Source organism: Drosophila ananassae, chromosome XR, assembly GCF_017639315.1.
Source record: "Drosophila ananassae strain 14024-0371.13 chromosome XR, ASM1763931v2, whole genome shotgun sequence".
Taxonomy (NCBI): Eukaryota; Metazoa; Arthropoda; class Insecta; order Diptera; family Drosophilidae; genus Drosophila; species Drosophila ananassae.
The window spans coordinates 19,614,431-19,633,644 of record NC_057932.1 but is presented as its reverse complement, the minus strand read 5'-3'; the positions used below and the strand labels follow the sequence as shown (position 1 = coordinate 19,633,644).

Sequence of the window (19,214 nt, the reverse complement as noted above, 5' to 3'; positions counted from 1 at the left end):
AGTTATTTATTCAAAGAGTTCTAGAGGATCTCTTGTAGTTTTCAGAAGATTTTTTTTTATAATAATTGGTTATTTATTTAATTTCTTTTACTTTCCTTTATTTATATTTAATTTTAGGGGCTATTTTTTGAGGTAATTTTAAGATCAAATTCTATTAATTTCTTTAATTCATTTAGTATATTTGATATTTATATTTTTCAAAACCTTTTTTCAACTTATTTTCGAAAAATTTCCTATTCTTTCTATTCTGATTTTAATAAAATTTTAAAAATGATTATTGATTTGTAATCCCAATAATTATGCTATAAAATCCCCATAATTTGTTTTCAATATTTATGATAATTTTTTTTGGTAAATATTATTCCAAGACACGATCCCATGATGATCCTCCTCCCGCCCCGGCCTAATTGAGTCCTCATGTCCTGTCGGCAGGATGCCCTGTCCTGCCAGTGTACCAGTGTTACCTGTGTGTCTATGTGTGTGTGTGTGTGTGTGTGTTGGAGGGGGCACCCCCCGTCACCCTCGCCCCCCGCCAGCTCACCGCTGGAAGTGGAAAACGCAGCAGCATCCGCATCAAGCAGCAGCAGCAGCAGCGGCAGCAGCGAAATGGAAAACTGTTGCACGGGCCCCTGCCTTTTCCTTTTTGCCTTTTGCGTTTTTCCTTTTTGGCGTGCGTGGCGTGGAAATAAAAGAAAACGAAGAAGAAAAGCGGCGGAGGCGTAGGAGGCGGGGGGCGGGCGGATTGGGTGGAAAACAGACACATTTTCCAGACCGCCTGTTGTGCAAAAGAGACAGTCTAACCGAACGAGCGAGAGAAAATCGGAGAGAAATGCGTTTTTTTTTCTTGTACAATTTTTTCCTGATTTTTCTTTTTTTTTGCTTTTTTATGTTGAGTTTTTCTTCTTGGTGCAATTTTTTTTTTTGCTTTTTTTTTGAACGCCCGCCTGCGCCTTTCCAGTGAAGCTGTCTCTTTCCTTTCGCCTGACTTTCTCCCCCCGGTGCTATGGCTGGCTCTAGCTCCCTCTCTTTCTCGCACCCTCGCGTATTTTTATTTTCATTTTCCTTTGGACGGCGTTTTTTTTTCTTTTTTTTTATTTTGGCCACAAGTAACAAGGCAGAGGCAATAACAAAAACAACACGAAAGGAACGCACGCCTTTAGAAATGCTCTCTTTCGCTCTCTCTCTCGCGCGCGCTCTTCCCAAGGAGAGAAAGTGGGTGTACGTGTGTGTCAGTGTGAGTGTGGTATGGTGTATTGGTGTGTGCGTGTGACGAACCGCAATGGAAAAATGGGAAATTTTTACTGTGGTTGTTGTTGCGGCGGCAATGGTGGTTGCTCCGTTACCTGCACCCTTAAAAATACACACACACACACACATACAGTGGATAGTGTATGGGTAGGTAACCAACCAAACCACCAGGCCAAAAAGGACAGCTGCCCCTTGGCGACCTGGAAGTGGGAAAGGGATGGCCGCCGCCGCCGCCGTCGCTGACGTCTGAACGTACGCCGGCAGCGCTGTCGGCGGCGCATTCCACTTTAAATACTGCCAACGATCGCAGCAGAGAATCAGTTCACTCAGCGACTTTAGCGTGTCGAGAACGCAGAAAGCCACAACAACTCTCTCTCACATCCATTCACATTTAATATTTTTGTCCCCCAAAAAACGAGAATCTCTCCACTACCAAAGTGAAGGCGCGAACGTTTTTTTTTTTTTTGGCCAACAACAACAACAACAAAATATATATCACAAAAATATATATATTTCGAAAATCATAAGAAATTTTTTCCAAGTGTATAAAGTGAAGTGAACAACAACTGCAACAACACCATTACAAGGATTACCATTCGGATAAAACACTAAGACAAAAAAAAACCAAATAGAAATATAAATTAGAGAAAATGCATCTGCCAGCGGGTCCCACCATGGTGGCCAATACCACCACTACCACCTCATCGCACACACAGGTCCTGCAGGCTGCTGCCGCAGCGGCCGCAGCAGCGGCAGCCATTTCCGGCGCCTCATCGGCAGGATCCTCGGCCGCCAACAATCAGGCCAATACCAGCACACACTCCGCCAGCAGTACGGGCAGTTCGACTCCGGATCTGAATACCGCCAATATCAGTACCAGCACCACATCCTCCTCCTCCACCGCCTCATCCGCCAACAACAACAGTAGTAGTAATACTAACTCGGCCAAGATGCCATCCTCGATGACGGACATGTTCGCCAGTTTGCACGAAATGCTCCAGGAATACCATGGAGAACTGGCCCAGACCGGCTCACCGTCGATCCTGTGCAGCGCCCTGCCCAATCACTGGCGCTCCAACAAGTCCCTGCCGGGCGCCTTCAAGGTGATCGCCCTGGACGATGTCCCGGACGGCACTCTGGTGTCGATCAAGTGCGGCAACGATGAGAACTACTGCGGGGAGCTGAGGAACTGCACCACCACGATGAAGAACCAGGTGGCCAAGTTCAATGATCTTCGGTTTGTGGGCCGGTCGGGACGCGGCAAGTCCTTCACACTGACCATCACGATCGCCACGTATCCTGTCCAGATCGCCAGCTACAGTAAGGCCATCAAGGTGACGGTCGACGGGCCGCGGGAGCCAAGAAGTAAGCAAAGTGAGTTTTTTAGTTTCCATTATGTTTTCAGTTATCCTTTCTCCTTAAAATCTTACTTTTTAACTTGTTCATTTGATTTTAAAACTTGATATTAAATATTTTACTTTGAAAATGTTTCAAAAAATATTCCAAAATGTTTCAAATCTTTATTTAAATTTCAAAAACCTCTCAACTTCTCAAATCTAAATTTCTTAACTTCTTCTTTTAACCCACAACTCTCCTTAACCCTTGACCAATTTTTACGAAAAAAACTTTGAAAATCCTGAACCGCCTTACTTATTGATTTTTTTTTTATTTTTTTCTTGATCCTTTTAGGCTATGGCTACCCCCATCCCGGCGCCTTCAACCCCTTCATGCTGAACCCCGCCTGGCTGGACGCCGCCTACATGACCTACGGATATGCGGACTACTTCCGCCACCAGGCCGCGGCCCAGGCGGCCCAGGTCCACCATCCCGCCCTCGCCAAGGCGGCCGCCGCCCAGGTCTCCCCCGTTTCCGCCGGCTCCAACAGCATCCCGACTGCCGCCTCAGTCGGAGCAGGAGCACCAGGAGCAGGCAATGTGGCGCCACCACCCACTGGGGGCGATTACCATTCCGGCGGTGCTCCCGGACAGCCGGCGGCCATGATGCCCTCGCCGCCCGGTGCTGCTCCCGCCGCTGCCTATGCCATGCCCCAGTTCCCGTTCAATCATGTGGCCGCCGCCGCCGCTGCTGCCGCCCACCAGCATCCCAAGGCCACGCCCCACGCCTTCCATCCGTACAACTTCGCCACCGCCGCTGCCGTCGGTCTGCGGGCCAGGAACGCCGCCCTCCACCACCAGTCGGAGGCCGGCGTTGTGGCGCCACTGAATCACGTGAGTCCCGCCTCCTCCCGCCCCTCGAGCTCCTCGCCCACCCAGCAGCACGTCCTGCTGAAGCTGAACACCTCGATCGAGACCAGTTCGATCCACGAGCAGTCCGCCTCGGACGCCGACTCCGACGACGAGCAGATCGACGTGGTCAAGTCGGAGTACGATCTGGACAAGAGCATCGACTCGACGCGCAGCTCCCCGCCGGTGGCCCACCACCATCTCGGTCCGCTGCGGATGCGCTGCGACCTGAAGGCGCCCTCGGCGATGAAGCCCCTCTACCACGAGCCATCGGTGGTGGCCGTCAATCCCCGCCAGGCCTCGCCGGAGACCACCATCCCGGCAGCCACCAAGCTCAAGTCGGCGTCCGTCCAACAGAAGACGGTATGGAGGCCCTACTAAAGGGCAAGGGGGGGAGCTATTCAAAAAGGGGTTATCTGGAAAGGACCCATAAAAGTGATACGACGGGCAGAGCGCAGAGCGGCAAGATGGAAATTATGGATTGAAAAGATATTGTGATATAGTGTTTTAAGAAACAACCACGCCTCCGGCCGGCAAACGGAGTGGCAGGACGAATCATCCGCGAGAAAGTTCACCAAAAAACAAAAAATACTAAAAAAGAGGGGAAAAAATACTAGAATAACCAAAAATTAGACGAAGCTTCGAAGGACTTCGAATTCTGGCGAAGTTTTATGCTCGATTCATAAAATCGTGCAATGAGTTCGATGGCCATCCAAACTTTCGAAAAGATTTTCGAAAAATTCTCAAAAATCTTCAAGAACCTAACCACAAAAAAAAACTCATAAGAAAAGAAAGAAAAGTAAAAAGAAAAAAAAAATTATTAGTTCAATACCGAGACACCCACACTCTTGTACAGTTAGTCGTATAACACTTTCCAATTTTTTTTTTTTTTTTCAAACTATATATTATAGATATATATATATATTTTTTTTGGTATTTGATAATATGCGAATTTAGATATTGGTAATTTTTAAGTTTAACTAGTCGTCTAAGCGAAGAAATCAATTTTTTTGTCTAGCCCGTAAGTTTTAGCGTGAAAAGAAAAAAAAAAACAAAACTTAACACAAAAAACGAATTTGACCCAAAACCAAAAATAAAAAACAAAAATCACACACAAAAATTATTTACAAAAAAAATCATACAGTTTGTTTTTATTCAAGGACTTTTCAGGTTCAGCTATTTTATTTCAGGACTATTTTTCCCAGGACTTTCAAAAGGAAAGTTTTGGAATCATTTTGAAGATTGCGTTCAAGAAAGAATCCTTTAAATTTTATAAAAATATTTGATATTTTTGAGTTTTTCTTTAAGAAAGATTCGAATTTCTTCAAGTAGTTTTCAAAAAAATACTTTTTTCGAAAATAATTTTCAGCTAAGAGAGTTCTAAACAGAGCTCTTTATTGAAATACTGAGAAATATTGAGATTTCTCTACAAAAAATATAGATTTCTTTAAGAAGAAGAAGATAAATATTTTGCAAAATATTGAAATCTATATTTAAAAAAAGGGGTTTCTTGTGAAAGAGCTCTGTTTTTAGAGTTTTCTTGTAGATATTTTTCTAAAAAATATTCTAAACATAATATTTCATTTCAGAATCTGCCATACTTTTTTGAAGTCTTTGTATATTTTTTTCAAAAACTTTAAGCAGAAATTGTAAAAATTTCTATAATTTCAAGCTTAAACTTAGGAAATGAAATAAAAACCCACCCATAATTAATATTTATTTTAAATCACCCTTTAAGCCACTATTAATTTCTTCAAGTGTACTCCCCAAAGTACTAATTATCAATCAATAAAAACAAGAAGCGAGTCAGAACAATAAATTAATAAACCAATTGCCCACAAAATGAGAAATTCCGCCTTTGAATTATCGATTCGAAATCAGGGGAAACCCGACAGCAAGCAAATATATTATTATTTTTTAAGTAATACTTATCTCTCGAGTAGTTGGAGAGGTGTCTTATTGATAATAAAAATAACAAAAAATGCTGAAAAGCCCCGGGGGAAGTGCGGGAAAATCCAAATGTATCTCACAGATAAGAGGTACACGTTGTGATTGAATAATTTGAAAAATATGTGTGGTTCTGAGAGATGTTGGGATGTTTTTGGGACGAAAAACAGTATGAGGCTTTAGGCACTAGGCACCGGTTGCCTTGGTGGTCCTTGGCGAAGGACACTCGCTGACCGCAGGACATGGACATGCATCGGAAACCAAATTGATGGCTATTAATGGCGATTATTGGTGATTAGGATGCATCGTTCGTCCAATCGGCGGGAGCTCTATTTTCGACAATTGTCCCATTAATTGGCATAACTAACTCGATTTAAGGATGCAGGACACAGTATGCTGGATGTCTGGCTGGTTGGGATGGTCAGGACCTGCTGCAGCAGGACTGTCAGGACAGCCAGGACACAAATTCACAGACAGATAAGCCAATGAATTTCGGCCAACCGCAGTGAAATTTGTCCTGGCCATTAACCGCACTGTCGATTGAGTCCTTTGAATGAGTGTCCTGCCGTTGGGCTATCGTTTTGTCTCAACACCTTTTCGCTCCTCGCTCCTCAGTGCTGGGCTGGGCCCTCAAGGCCTCGTCCTTGGGTTCGATTGGTCAAGGTCGTTGGCGAAAGATTTAGGATCTGCGATTTCCCTTCTTGGTGACACGGCTCGATGGGGTTTCTGGACGACACTTTTGGCCAAAAATCGCCAGGGGTGGCCGGTTTTTATGGTTTTATTTTTAAATTTTATATTTTAATATGGGTTTGGAAATTTAGTGTCATAAATTTAGTATTTTTTAGGGGGGAAAGAAACCTTATTTCTTCTGAAGAACAACAAAAAAAATTACATTCCTTCCCAGACTAATTTTATTTTTTGTTGAAAAAACATCCCTTTTATTTATTTTTAAAATTATAATCTTTAATTTAGTCCCTATATTATTTTAAACCATCTTTAATGATTTTCCCAGTAAAATTTTCCATAAAAATAGGCCAGAAAAATAATCTGTTAAATTTATAAAATTTATTTTTAAGTTTTATGATATTTTTAAACACATTTAAATTTTTAAAAAATATTTTTTTTACAGGTTTTTTTCGTTTCTATGCTTATAACTAAAAAGTTATATTTTTCATTAAAAACAGAGGTAAGTTTATAATTTGAATGTTAATTTTAAATGTAAAGGATTCATAAAAAACTCGAAATATTCCCTAACAAGAAAAAACAAAATGAATAAGAGAGAAGGTAAATAAAAAAAGGAAGAAAATGATGGGGAAAATGAAACAGGACGAGCGGGGCAGTAAAGTAGGCGGTTGCGTGTGAGGAGGGGGAGGTGCCAGCGAAATGAACCGAAAATATAAAAATGGCCAATGCAATGCCAATGGAAAATGGTTGGCCAGAAATTACAAAGAGCACTGATAAGGGGGGCTGGATGGGGGCATGCCCCAAAAAAGGTGAAAGAGCTGCCCTTACTCCGCCTCTCCTTTTATTCGCCCCATTTATCCCTCACCCCCGGATTGCCAATTTATTCGAACAAATTACAAACGAAATGAGGCGCGATTTCGTGTATTTTTTTTGTTTTGTTTTTATTTTTGCGTTTGGTTTTGTTTTGTTTGTATTTTGTATTCTTTGTATGGTTGTATTGTTTGTGTTCTATTTTGTTTGTTTTTCATTGGAAGTATTTTTGAAATCAAACTACCTATCACATTCAAATTTAAGGCTTTAAGGATTTTAAATTATTTTCTTAACGAGTCTAACCCCTTATTAGCTTGACAAAATAACGGTACTTTTCAAACTATCCGAATTGCGAGAGTGTGGAGCTTGGGTAGGCACCTGCTCTCGCCCAAAACTTCTCTCACCTCGGGAAAAAGCGAGAAAGCTCAATTAGGGCCACGGCGATGTCTATATCTCTTCAAATTCTTGTCCGATTCTTGAGCGGATTGTTTTAATCGATTTCTGTATCGATTCCCCACCGATCTGCATCAAAACCTGAATGCAAAATATTTTTTAGATTTTTTCTCAATTTTCCCCATGGGATCCCCTTCAAAACGCCAGAAACCCCTATATGGCCCACGGCAATGTCAATATCTCTTCAAATTCTTGTCCGATTCTTGAGCGGATTGTTTTAATCGATTTCTGTATCGATTCCCCACCGATCTGCATCAAAACCTGAATGCAAAATATTTTTTAGATTTTTTCTCAATTTTCCCCATGGGATCCCCTTCAAACCGCCAGAAACCCCTATATGGCCCACTGCGATGTCTATATCTCTGCCAATTCCTATCCGATTCTCAAGCGGAGTGTTTTAATCGATTTCTATATCGATTTCCCATAGCTCTGCATCTAAATCTTAAAATTAATTTTTTTTAATAAAATGACCACTTGGCTGGAAAAAACACTCTGACAGAATGCTTAGCTAAAAAGGACAGGTTCCCATGGGAGGTTCCCTTGGAAAGTAAGAGCCCTACCGCCTAGGGGGCGTGGTCAGCTACCACAAAATCCAAATGGTCACGCAACCAAAGTCAATTGGCTGCGAAAACTTAAAGGGGACGTGGCTTTAAGGCATTACGCTGGAAAAGCCAGTGTTGGCAATTTGTAACGTGTCACTTGGAGTGATGGAATCAATAGGAAATTAGATAAATAGATGGAATATAGAATAAAAATAGAAGAAGGAGAAAACTCCATCGTGGTTAACCCAGACTTGGCTTCCTGTTTACTGTCTAATGCGCTTAAGTGGGGAGATGGATGGCAAAAAAAAAAAGCCAGAATAAAATGCGAAATTAAACTCATTCCGAGGAAGTAAGGGAATCCCCTGCCAATTAGCCATTGGTTCGACATAATCCCCAATAGCTGAGATTCCCTTTGCTAAGTCCTAGAGGGGCTGGGGGAAGGGGTATTAAGTCGTGGGGGAGTAGTGGGGGCGTGTGGGTGGAGACATGGGGGCGTGGCTTAGCTTCGATGATTTCCAACAACACGGCGGCACTTAATTTCCTAAATTAAAATGTTTCGCACAAAATAATTCACGCTAATTAAATGTCCTTCAAGAAGGAAGAAAATTCCTAGGGTCTCCCCTTGGGCTTTGGTATTTTTTCTCTTCTGAGGGGGTGAAGATATTCAGGATATTTGATATAATTTGATGAAATATTTGGGGTTAAGATGGGAGTTAATATTAGGAATTTAATAATTAAGTTAAAATACATTTTAGGGAGAAATATATTTGAAAAAGTGACATAAAATATTTAAATTGATTTAAATTGATTTAAAAAAAAAGTGGTAACAATAATTTAAAAACAAATAAGTCCAGAAACCTTAGTCCTTATTGGAACTGCAGCCTGTTTGCCTTTTTCGTTAATTTATTCCAACTTTTTCGGCAGCCGACTGATAAATTTATGCAAACTGTAAGCTCCACAATAAACACTTGGGGCCAAAAAATCCCCAAGAATTTTTTACCAGCCAGCCAGTAAATAATATAAAAATAACAGAGAACAAGGGGGGAAACAAATATTTGACCAGATTGAAAGGACATCGAACAGTCCTTTCGACAGGACTTTGAAACCGAAAGTCTTTTGTTCAATGTCAGCGTTTGAGTATTTTTGTCAAGCGTTTGATTGACTGATGGAATGAAAGGGTTTTGTGTTCTGTGATTGAAGGCGGATGGGACAAGTAAGGGGACAGAAGGGGGGCGGAAGGGTAAGGATAAGGGGTAACAAGGAAGGTCCTTGTTGACGCTTAACCGCATTTAATTTTATTGAATTTATTAAGTGATTAAAAAGTTGTCAATATCAACGAGTCATTGTTGTTGGCATGGTCCAGTGTCCTTTATTGTTCTTGTTCTTGTTGTTGTTGTTATTGTTGTTGTTGTTGTGACAATGTGGCTAACAAAAGAAAACAACAACAACAAGAACAACAATAATACTGAAATGAAACCGTTTCCGCTTTACTGTCCGCTTTAATCCTTGCTGTGGTCGTCCTGGCAAAAACAAATGACACCACCAGCGGCCAACACGTTCTGCCTCGCTTCGATTAAACAATAAACAAAAAAAAATATGAAAAAAATATGATAAAAATAAAAAAACAATACACCTTCATATCTACACAAATATATATATATATATTGTATATGAAAATATATGTACAGGACACTTGATGAACAATTGTGTAGAGATCGCTTTTTCAATATTTTTCCACTTTTTTTTTTTACCATGAAAATTTATTAATGCGGCTTCTCGTGTGTGTGAGAGTGGTTTTTATTTGTGTGTGGGTGTGCGGGTGTGTGTGTGTGTGTGTGTGGGCGTGGCCTTTGCGGTTACTGTGGATTATGCGGTTGTCTCACTTGTTGCTGGCTGCATGTCCTGCCGTTATCCTTGCAACTGCAACTGATTTTTCCTTCACTTGCCGACCGAAACAATTAGAGGCAAACGGACTCAAAAAATGACAAAAAAAAACAAAAAAGAGAAGAAGACGCGGCCTTTAGCACTTAATTGGCCAGGTTTACAATGCCTTTTGGTTGGCAAAATCAAAACTTGTTGGCCAAGTGGAAGTTCTAGACCAGCATCCCAGTCCCGGCCCCCCAGGACTCTTCCATACCATTTCTGCGGTCAGCAAACTCAACTGGGAAACTGTTCGTGGAAATTACTTAACTAGAGATGAATGCAAACACTGCTGCAGAGAGGGTGGATTGAGGAATTCTTGGCTTAATTATAGGGGGGAGAGGTACTAGATTGGCAGAAGATATTCAAAAGAGTCTTAAAGGTTAGTGGATATTATTACTGGGAAGAGTTGGGGAGATATTTGAGATATATTATATTCCTTTAGACTTCAAAGTGGGAGAATTTTATTTTATAATTTATTTATTTATTGGATAGTTTTATCTAAAATATTTATAAATTATAGATGAGATTATAAATAAGTTTTTAGACAGGGTTTTAAATTAGAGAAATTATTGACAGAATCGATAAGTTTCAAGATATATAAAATAGATATTTAGAATCAAAAGTCTAGATATTGAAATATGCTTTAGATAGTTTATTTATTTATTTAATTTATTTTATTATAATTATTTTTAACAGACTTATTTCAAAAGGGACTTATGGAAAGAATGGGAATTAAATATTATAGACTGATATAAATAAAAGCCATATCTTTAGTATTATTTTATATACTTTATTTATTAAAACCTCATAAAAAAAATATGAAAATATTTTTATTTTATGTTGGATTTGAAGCCAAACCAACCTCGTTGCATTTTTGGGGGCATATTCGTTAAAACCCCCGACGCTTTTGTTTAACAAACCAATTAGCAATCAAAATGAACTAACACGCCGTACACCACCTCCTCGGCCTGTGCCCGCCCGTATTCCTGTCCATACGGCCGTAGTCGGTAGTATTCCGTATTGCCGGAGTCTGTCTTTCTGCCGGGGAGTCTGTCGCATTGGTGTGGAAACTGTTTTCGGCAGCCAATCCCCGTTCCTTTGGATTTCGGTTGGAGCCCCACTCACTCTCTCTCTCTCTCTCTCACTCTCTGTTGACATGTCGACGAGGAATTATGGCAGGACCCCAAATCCCCCAATACTCGATCCTGATATTCCCATTCTCCCGCACCGCACCGCACCGCACTGCACCTCTCTCCATTTCCATTGCCATTTCCATTCCCCAACAATCAACGTGGGACGAAAGGATGGTAGCTGATGGTAGGAGGTCCTGGCTGGCCAAAAAAGCGACAAGAGCAACGTTAAGAGTTAAATTTTCAGAATTCCCAGCTCGAAAGACAGGAAAACCAAGCCAAACTCAACCAAACCAAACCGAACGGAACAGAACCGAACTGAATTGGGGGCAAAAAGGATGAGTCCTTTTCCTCCAACGGTAGCCATGTTAACAAGCAGAAATCATGACAACGTTGATGCCACTTGATGGTTGCTCTACACTGAGAGCAATCAAGGGGTATTTATTTGAAAATTTTGTTACTAAAGCTAGTGTTTAAAATCCTTAAGAATATGGAAGCTCTAATAATATTAGTTTGCTTATAAGAGAAAGAATAAGCTTCTAAAAATTCGAATTAATTCGAATTAAGTTATATTAGTTTTGTGACGAAAGTAATTGCTCTAAAACATGGCTATTTCTTTCAAGACAGATCTCGGGGAATGTCTACAATAATCCCAATAATATACTATTTAATTAAGATTTATGAAATATATTTCTAAAATAATAAATATGAAAAGTAATCTACCTTTTTCAGTGACGAAAGTCAAGCTTATTTGTTCTATTTTTATATTTAAACTATATTTATTCTCAGTGTCCCCCATTTATGCAGTTCCCTATCCCCTTACCCCCTTTTGGGAGTTCATTAGGAGACGAATGTTGAAAATAAAACAAAAAGCGAATGAACAGAGTGGGGCAGAGTGGGAAAAAACAAAAGGCAAACTGCAAGATACAGGTGACAGAAATACAGGTGGCAGGGTGGCAGTATGGCAGGTTGGAAGGTTGGCACTTCCATCATTCACTGATTGCACTTATTAGTGATCCCTGATCCCTGATACCCGATATACCAGACCCAGACCCAGACCCAGACCCAGACCCCCTTGCTGCATTAGGTTGTTTAAATGTTGAAGCATTACATTTTTAATTTGATGGATCAACAGAATAAACGAATCGAATCGAATCGAAATCAAGAGTCTGAGTAATTGGGGAATCTGCATTCTGCAGATGGAAGTTCTGCTTCAGTTTGACTTTCGGAATTTCGAAATAAACCCCCCATTGATTGCCAAAAAAAAAAAAGATACAAAAAAATGGAGAAAATAAAAGAGCAAAGGAAGTTAAACTGTGAAAGTGATAAGAGCTTCTACTGAATGTCCTGAATATGTCATATTTGTGGACAGCAGTCCCGGGGAGTCCTTTGGGGGGTCTCAGGTGTGGGTATGTTCGTTGCCAGATTGAACTAATTGGGAATCATTTGCATTTGCATTTGCATAGCGGAAAAGTCTCAAATTTTATCGCTGCTTCAACTCTTTTTGCTTTTTAGATGGTCAGAAAAGAGAGCTTTAAGGGAAGGTTACTAAGTTAGTTTTAAGGAAAAAAGAAAGGAATAGAAAAATATAAAATAAAAGGGCAGTTTAAATTGGATTAGTTCATAAGCTTGCTTATTTTCTATTCAAATAAATATTTATATATTATTGTAAGTTAAAATATAAAGTAGTAAATCTCTTAAATATGAAATAGGATAAAATAGGCATATGGTTCGTCACCTACCTAGACTGTCATCTCCATATTCATAATTGGACTAATAGTTTTCATAGCTAGACTTGGCTTATAGTTTCTTGTTTATTTTCTTAAAATAACTGCTTAGTTGTTGTAGCTTAATCCCTATACCTTCCATACCTCCTTAAAGTCCTTTGTTTTGTTGTTTAATGGGTTACCCCTTTAATATCCCATGGACGTGGACGTGGCAGTGGCAGTGGCAGTTGCATTGGCTTTGATGCCACCTTTGGTCGCTGTTGAGAATGATGATGATGATTCTGATGGAGCTGCGTTTTAAATCCGCCTGATGGTCAACATTTGCCGGCGTGTCCATTGTCCTGGTTTTCCTCCTGCAGGACACAAGAGACCTCCCCTGTCCCCCTGCCCTATGGTCACATGGCCCACCCCCACCCCCCTTATTGCTGCCGTGAATGGTTTTTTTTTTTTGGAGGGTATTGGAGGCCATTAATCATGTCATGTAATGCCGCCATAAATCCAACAACAATTTTGCTGTCCAGCGTTGTAATAAAGCAGAGGGGTGCTCTGGCCGCCACGCCCCCTCCTCACCCCCTCTCTGACTCTTTGTACGCCCCTGTCCAAGTGTCCGCCTGTCCCCCTGTCCGCCTGTCCGCGTGTCCGCTTGTCCGTATGTGTTTGGAATCCCCTTTTGTCCACATGGCGGCCTGGGCACATTGCATTTTATTAAATGACCAAATGAAAAGTCGCGCTTGTTGTCTGCCTTACTGACAGCCGTTGGGGGGTGGGGGGTAGGGGGGGTGTGGCAAGGTGGCCATAGGGCGTAGGGGGAGGAGGTGGGATAGTGGGTGGTAGGGGGCCTTGCATATTTGCGGCGCGCATTAAATTTGGCTGACAACGGCGCATGAAACATGGCCATCAATACGATCATGTCGATGTATCTGTGTGCCTCGCCTGCTTTTCGTATCCGCCAGATACGCGTTCTCTATCTGTATGTGTGTGTGTATCTGTGTGTGCGTGTGTGTTTGGCATGTGGGCGTGTATGCAAACGCAATATGGCGACCGCAATGCTTCGGGTATTTCACAAACGAGCTGAAAAGTGTGGAGAAAAATCAAAAAGGGGGCCTCCGAACGACATGGGGAAAATTCAAGGGAAAAATCGCGAATTGCGAAAAAATCCATATATATATATATAATATATGTATATATGTATATATCGGAAAGAAAAACAGAGAGAAATGCCATAATGCAAGGGGCAAGCAATAAAAAAAAAAAACAATTGAGTGCCAAAAACCAGCAACAGCAACAAAGAATAAAATTACATCGCCCAGAGGAAAAAGTGAAAAGAATATCTGAATTCATATCAGATTTCAACAAGGGCAATAAAATATTATAAATAAAAATTATATTTGCTTATTTATTTTTTTTAACATAGGAGTACTCTTCGTCATAAAAACAAATGTAAATTTTAAAATATAGAATATATTAACGCCTTGGGCACACTTTTATTGGATATATTTTTTTAAATATTAACTGCAATAGGAGCACAGGTTAATATCAAGTTTTCAAAGGCAGAAAATGCCTAAGGCGGTCCTTTTCAGGTTCATTTAAATAAAATATATTAAAATACATATCATTTAATTAAAATATATTCATCAAAGTAAAAAGTTCAGACTATAAGCTCATACATACACTGATAGGTGGGAAACTCTATTGCTGTAAGACCACTTTTCTTTCATATAAGTTAAGTTAGATACAATTTTGGACTTAAATACAATTTTTATTTGCTTATTATTAAATTTTAAATAAAGTTATTATTGTAATTTTAGGATTACTATATTTTTAGTTATTTCTTTAGGGTTCTAGCTGCAATCTTTAAGAATCATACATACCCGGTACTTATTAATAACTGTTTCAAGAAAAACTTTAAAGAAACTACTATAAAAAAATTATTATTTTATGAATTTAATATTAAAATATATATTTAATATTAGTTTCTAAATATAAATTTCTATTATAAACTTCCTGAGATAAAAATATTCATACCCAGTACTCACAGAAAACTTTAAAGTTATCTTTAAACAATTCTTTCTATCCATTTATATTTAATTATTTAAAATATTCTTATCCCTAATCTCATTATATCTAGGCCCTAATCTTAACCCCATAGTTCTATATTTTTTTAACCCAAAACTAGCAACTAAAAACTCCACTACATGCCTCTCCTTGACTTCATTTCTGGTTTGCAACTAAAACGTTTCCAATTGCCAACCGCGAATCCCGAAATTCTCGCCTGAAGTTTTTGTCACTTTTCGGCATATCCCCCTGTCATTTAACCCTTCTATGCCTGCCGCCTGACCCCTGACCCCTGACCCCCACTCCCCCCCCCTATGGAACGCCCATGGTTTTTGTGTGACAGCCGCATAACACTTGATTCGATGAATGACAGGCAGCGGCTAATGCACTTTTGCAACCGCAGCAACGTCGGCAACTTGAAGCCGTCAAATAAATTGCCAAAAAAATTCCGGCAGTCGGGGGTTAAAAGGTGAAACAATTGCAATCGCCAGACAGAGATGGCTAGTAGATAGAGAAAGAGAGAGAGAGAGAAAGCGGGCCGGAAACTTTTTATGGCTGTGGAGAAAGAAAGCGCTGCGACGGCGAATGAATGTCACTGTGAACATGGAGCGACATGTGCACTTTATGGGTGGAAAAAAGTAAGGGGCGTAGCGGAAAAAGGGGGCTGAATTGGGGGGTGGCCAGAGGTGGAGTCCAGAGTGGAGAGACAGAGGGGTCGACGGTGCATGAGCCATGAAGCGACAAAATCAAATTGCGTTGCAACTGATTGCGCATTGCTGCAGAGCCAGAGATCGAGCAGAGGTTGTTGCCACACTTTCCCATCGGGGTAACACTGGACTTTTGATAAGTTGGTTTAAATATTAAAAATAGTATAAATATTTTATAATTTTAAGGAAATAAAATACTATTAATGGCATCTCTCCTTTTTTTCTTATATTAATTTAATTCTAAACTCTCTTCTGCAGTGATCTTTCATAAATTTATTCCTGCTTTTCTAGCCGTACAATATGCGGCAGCGCCTTTTGAAATCATATATAATAGGCACAAATTGGTAAAATAATATCCAATATTTTTAATCTTTTAATATTATTATTTTAAAAATAAAGAATCCCCAAGAACTTAATAACAACTTATTCTTTTCATTTAAAGTTTCAAAAACTTTTCACTTACTCTATAATTTTTTATTATATTTTTTTAAAATTTGTAGAGTATCAGAATCTTTGGCTTCCTAGATTCTGCCAATTCTTCGCCGTAGCTTTGCTGTTGTTTTTTTTTTGCGAGCCCCCGTTGTTTTTTTTTTTTTAACCAGGGCGGTGGCTGACAGTCACGGCGGCAGCTGTCACTTGGACAGTTGTACAACAGCAACAACAACAACAAAAACAACAAACTGCAAAACAACAACAACTGCAGCAGCAAATAACAACAACAACAATAGAAAGAGAAAGAGGAAGAGTGAAACGAAGCAAACACTAACAACAAAAAGCGTCGCGACAGTGACATGAAGGCATTTTATTGGCAACAGAAGGGGGGGTGGCGAGATAGCTCGGAGTAGGGGGGGAATCCGTGGAAAAATATCCTAGAGTTGCATTTTCCCGTAGACAAGAGTGTGGAGGGGAAGGGAGATGGAGATGAAGCGACAGTGCAACAACAATAACAGCGGTCAGTCAGCAAATCAAACGAAATTACAGAGAAACCTTTTCCCTAATTGTTCGGCTAACACTTTTCCCAACTTTTTCCCCCGCTTTTCCACATTTTCGGCCATTGACCGTATGGAGCCACCAATTTGCGGTTAATTAGGGCCAACTAATGGCCAAAAACTGTTCTTATTTGGCCCAAAAGGTATTAAAAATAGCCATCAGGCTCATCAGCTCTATGTCACACACGGCGTATGCGTGATATCACTAACCATACAACATATAGACTTCTCATTTCATACAACGAAAATGGACGCAAAAATTTCTTGCGGCAGGCCCCCGGAGGCCCCAGAGAGAATCTTACTCTCATTCTTACGCTCATTCTTATGCTCAAATTCTCTCAGAACGTTTTTGGCTGTTCAGTCGCTGAGAGGCGCATCATCAAGATGGTTGCCCCGCGGTGAAACTGATCTTTATATGTATGCGTGCTCACGCAATTCACATACACGGTTTCATGTGTGTGCGTGCGATTTCGTTTTGAAGCCAGCTAAAATTTTTGATTTTTATAACTTTTCAGGCATGCTACCCTAAGAAACTTGGGGTATATATTATACGCCAAATTATGAAAGAAAATATGTTTTATATTTTAATATTTCAGCTTACATTCTATATTTGTTTGGGAATACGATTAAGTCGTAGCAGTAAAATGTTTTTCTTATATATATATCTACGAATGAACATAAATCTATACACTAAGGTAGAAACAGGGTATATTTCAGTCGGCATCACTTAAAAGCCCGATTTCTTTTGAGTTGTTGTTGCAAGTGGATGGCGCTTGCATACTCTTCTGATGGATGATTTTTAGGGGTGTGAGGATAAACAAAAACAGCTGACTTTTTGTTTACCTTTTTTGTTTACGTTTTTAAAGCACTTGTTAACTTTCTGTATTGGAAGATCTACGTCTTAAAAATGAATTATTTTTTGTTAAAAAAAACGCCGCTCGAATTGGTTACCGATATAGATACATATATATTTATGTATTTATTCGGTATCCAGGGAACACCACGAGGAGGCCATTGCAATTGCAATGGAGTCTTCAATGAAGACTTACGATGATTTGGCCATCTCCTTGTTCCCCACCTAACAATACCTACTCCTACCTAATACAAAAAAATGAGAAATTAATAAAAACAAAAATTATTCTTTGAGTATTTTTAGTTTTCTTGAACTTGCTGTAGATACAGCTTTTTCTTTTGACATTTTTTCTGTTAGCCATTTACTGTTTTTCCTCAGCAATATTAAAATAAATCCATTTAGCATTTTCATCCTGTGTTCATAACAGGGATGGGTAACCGAAAACCAATCTGAATATATGCTGGATTTTTCAGTTGAGGATATACATGATTGAATAATTGTTTTCTTTATTCTGTTTATATATGGCTTTTTGTCAAAAATTTTTTTGAAAACATTAAAATGTATTTCAATCAAAGAAAAAAATGAATCCGAAGGAGCTTTAAGTTTTAATGTTTTGTCTGCACAGTCGTAATTTTTGTTTATTATAAAGGTTTCCGTACAGGATTGTGCGTCTATATTTTTCTTCAATATCGCAAGGCATTGCTACCAAATTCGTTTCCAGTTGCAATATCAAAAATTTGCTCGATTTCCGTCTCCTCATCTGAGAACATATCAAAATCGGTACTTTCTTCTTCGTCGGTTTTTAAGTTATTGCAAATTTTATTAGTGCTGCAGTCCTGGATAACATTTATTAACATTGTATCATCATCTGGGCCGCAATTACCAGATACTGATTTAGATGTTAATATTTTCATCGATAGCATTTTTGACATTATATTGTTAAATTCAGACATCAATGGATTGTTGTTGGTTGCTCCGCGAGCCCTTATTAAATAAAATAGGTTTTCTAAGGGATCTTGATTCAATTTCGCGGTTGATATGTAGAAGATTTCGGAGCTCCACACACTTTCAGATAGTGCAAGTACTGATGAAATTGTTAACATCATGCCGTCAATGCAATGTACTACTTGTGGATATTTAAACTCTGCAAAATATTTCCTCATTTCTACGAGGTAATTGTGTACGTTATTATTTTTTTGCAGAGCACACCTGTACGGATTTTTTTCATATAAAACGTGGCTATTGAGGCAATCAAAGAGTTTATTAACCTTTTCTATAAAATTAGCCGTAGCTTCTGCGCTATTTCGGCAATCCACAAATCCACCAGAATCAACCACTGTTCGGATTGCGGCCGCAACAGTGTGGCTAAATATTTGTGTAGCATACTTAACTTTCATTTTTTCAAATGAGTTTGGATTTATATGCTTCGCCGTTACTTTGGGACAAAGCCGCGTTGAGTTTCTAGACTCAATTTGGTATAATTTCTTAATTATATCCCAAGATACTTCTCCATCAGGCGTATTTAAATTGTTTTTTAATAAAAGGTTTCTCAATGATTTTATGAGATGTGGGGCATCGAATATTACAAATATTTCTTTATCGTTAACATTAAAACTCGGCTTGTTTATGTTAACTCCCCATTTTTTATATGCAGCTCTATTATTTGAGCCTTGATCGCATATAATTGCTCGTACGTTAAGCCCCAAAGTTTGCGAAACTTCAATGTTCGCTTCTACTTTTTTCATAAGGGCATCATGTTTAATACCGTTAGCCGAAACAGTATAACTTATAACGTACTTCCAATTCTCAAATAAGCCTCTAGCCATAAAGACGCATACTTGCTGCCCTAAAAATCGAGTTCTTTTTTCGCCATCGTTTTCAAATCCCTGAATTTCATCGAGAG

General features: G+C 39.5%; 1 protein-coding gene across 2 annotated transcripts; it reads left to right on the top strand.

Annotated features, from left to right (window-relative positions):
• Positions 1-1,509: 1,509 nt before the first annotated feature.
• On the top strand, positions 1,510-4,719 carry LOC6498771 (segmentation protein Runt). Of its 2 annotated transcripts, none has more exons than XM_014903806.3 (2): positions 1,510-2,613; positions 2,938-4,719. In XM_014903806.3, the coding sequence occupies exons 1-2, from the start codon at positions 1,899-1,901 to the stop codon at positions 3,870-3,872; spliced, it is 1,650 nt and encodes a 549-aa protein (XP_014759292.1). In that variant the 5' UTR covers positions 1,510-1,898; the 3' UTR covers positions 3,873-4,719. The 2 variants fall into 2 exon arrangements, with proteins under 2 accessions (XP_014759292.1, XP_001967239.1); XM_001967203.3 differs by having other exon boundaries at positions 1,510-2,622; positions 2,938-4,718.
• Positions 4,720-19,214: the final 14,495 nt, after the last annotated feature.

Excerpts from the sequence above, each read along its gene's own strand:
- LOC6498771 (XM_001967203.3), top strand. The coding sequence starts at position 1,899 with ATGCATCTGCCAGCGGGTCCCACCATGGTGGCCAATACCACCACTACC. Across the intron at positions 2,623-2,937 it reads GGAGCCAAGAAGTAAGCAAA|GCTATGGCTACCCCCATCCC; the intron begins GTGAGTTTTTTA and ends TGATCCTTTTAG.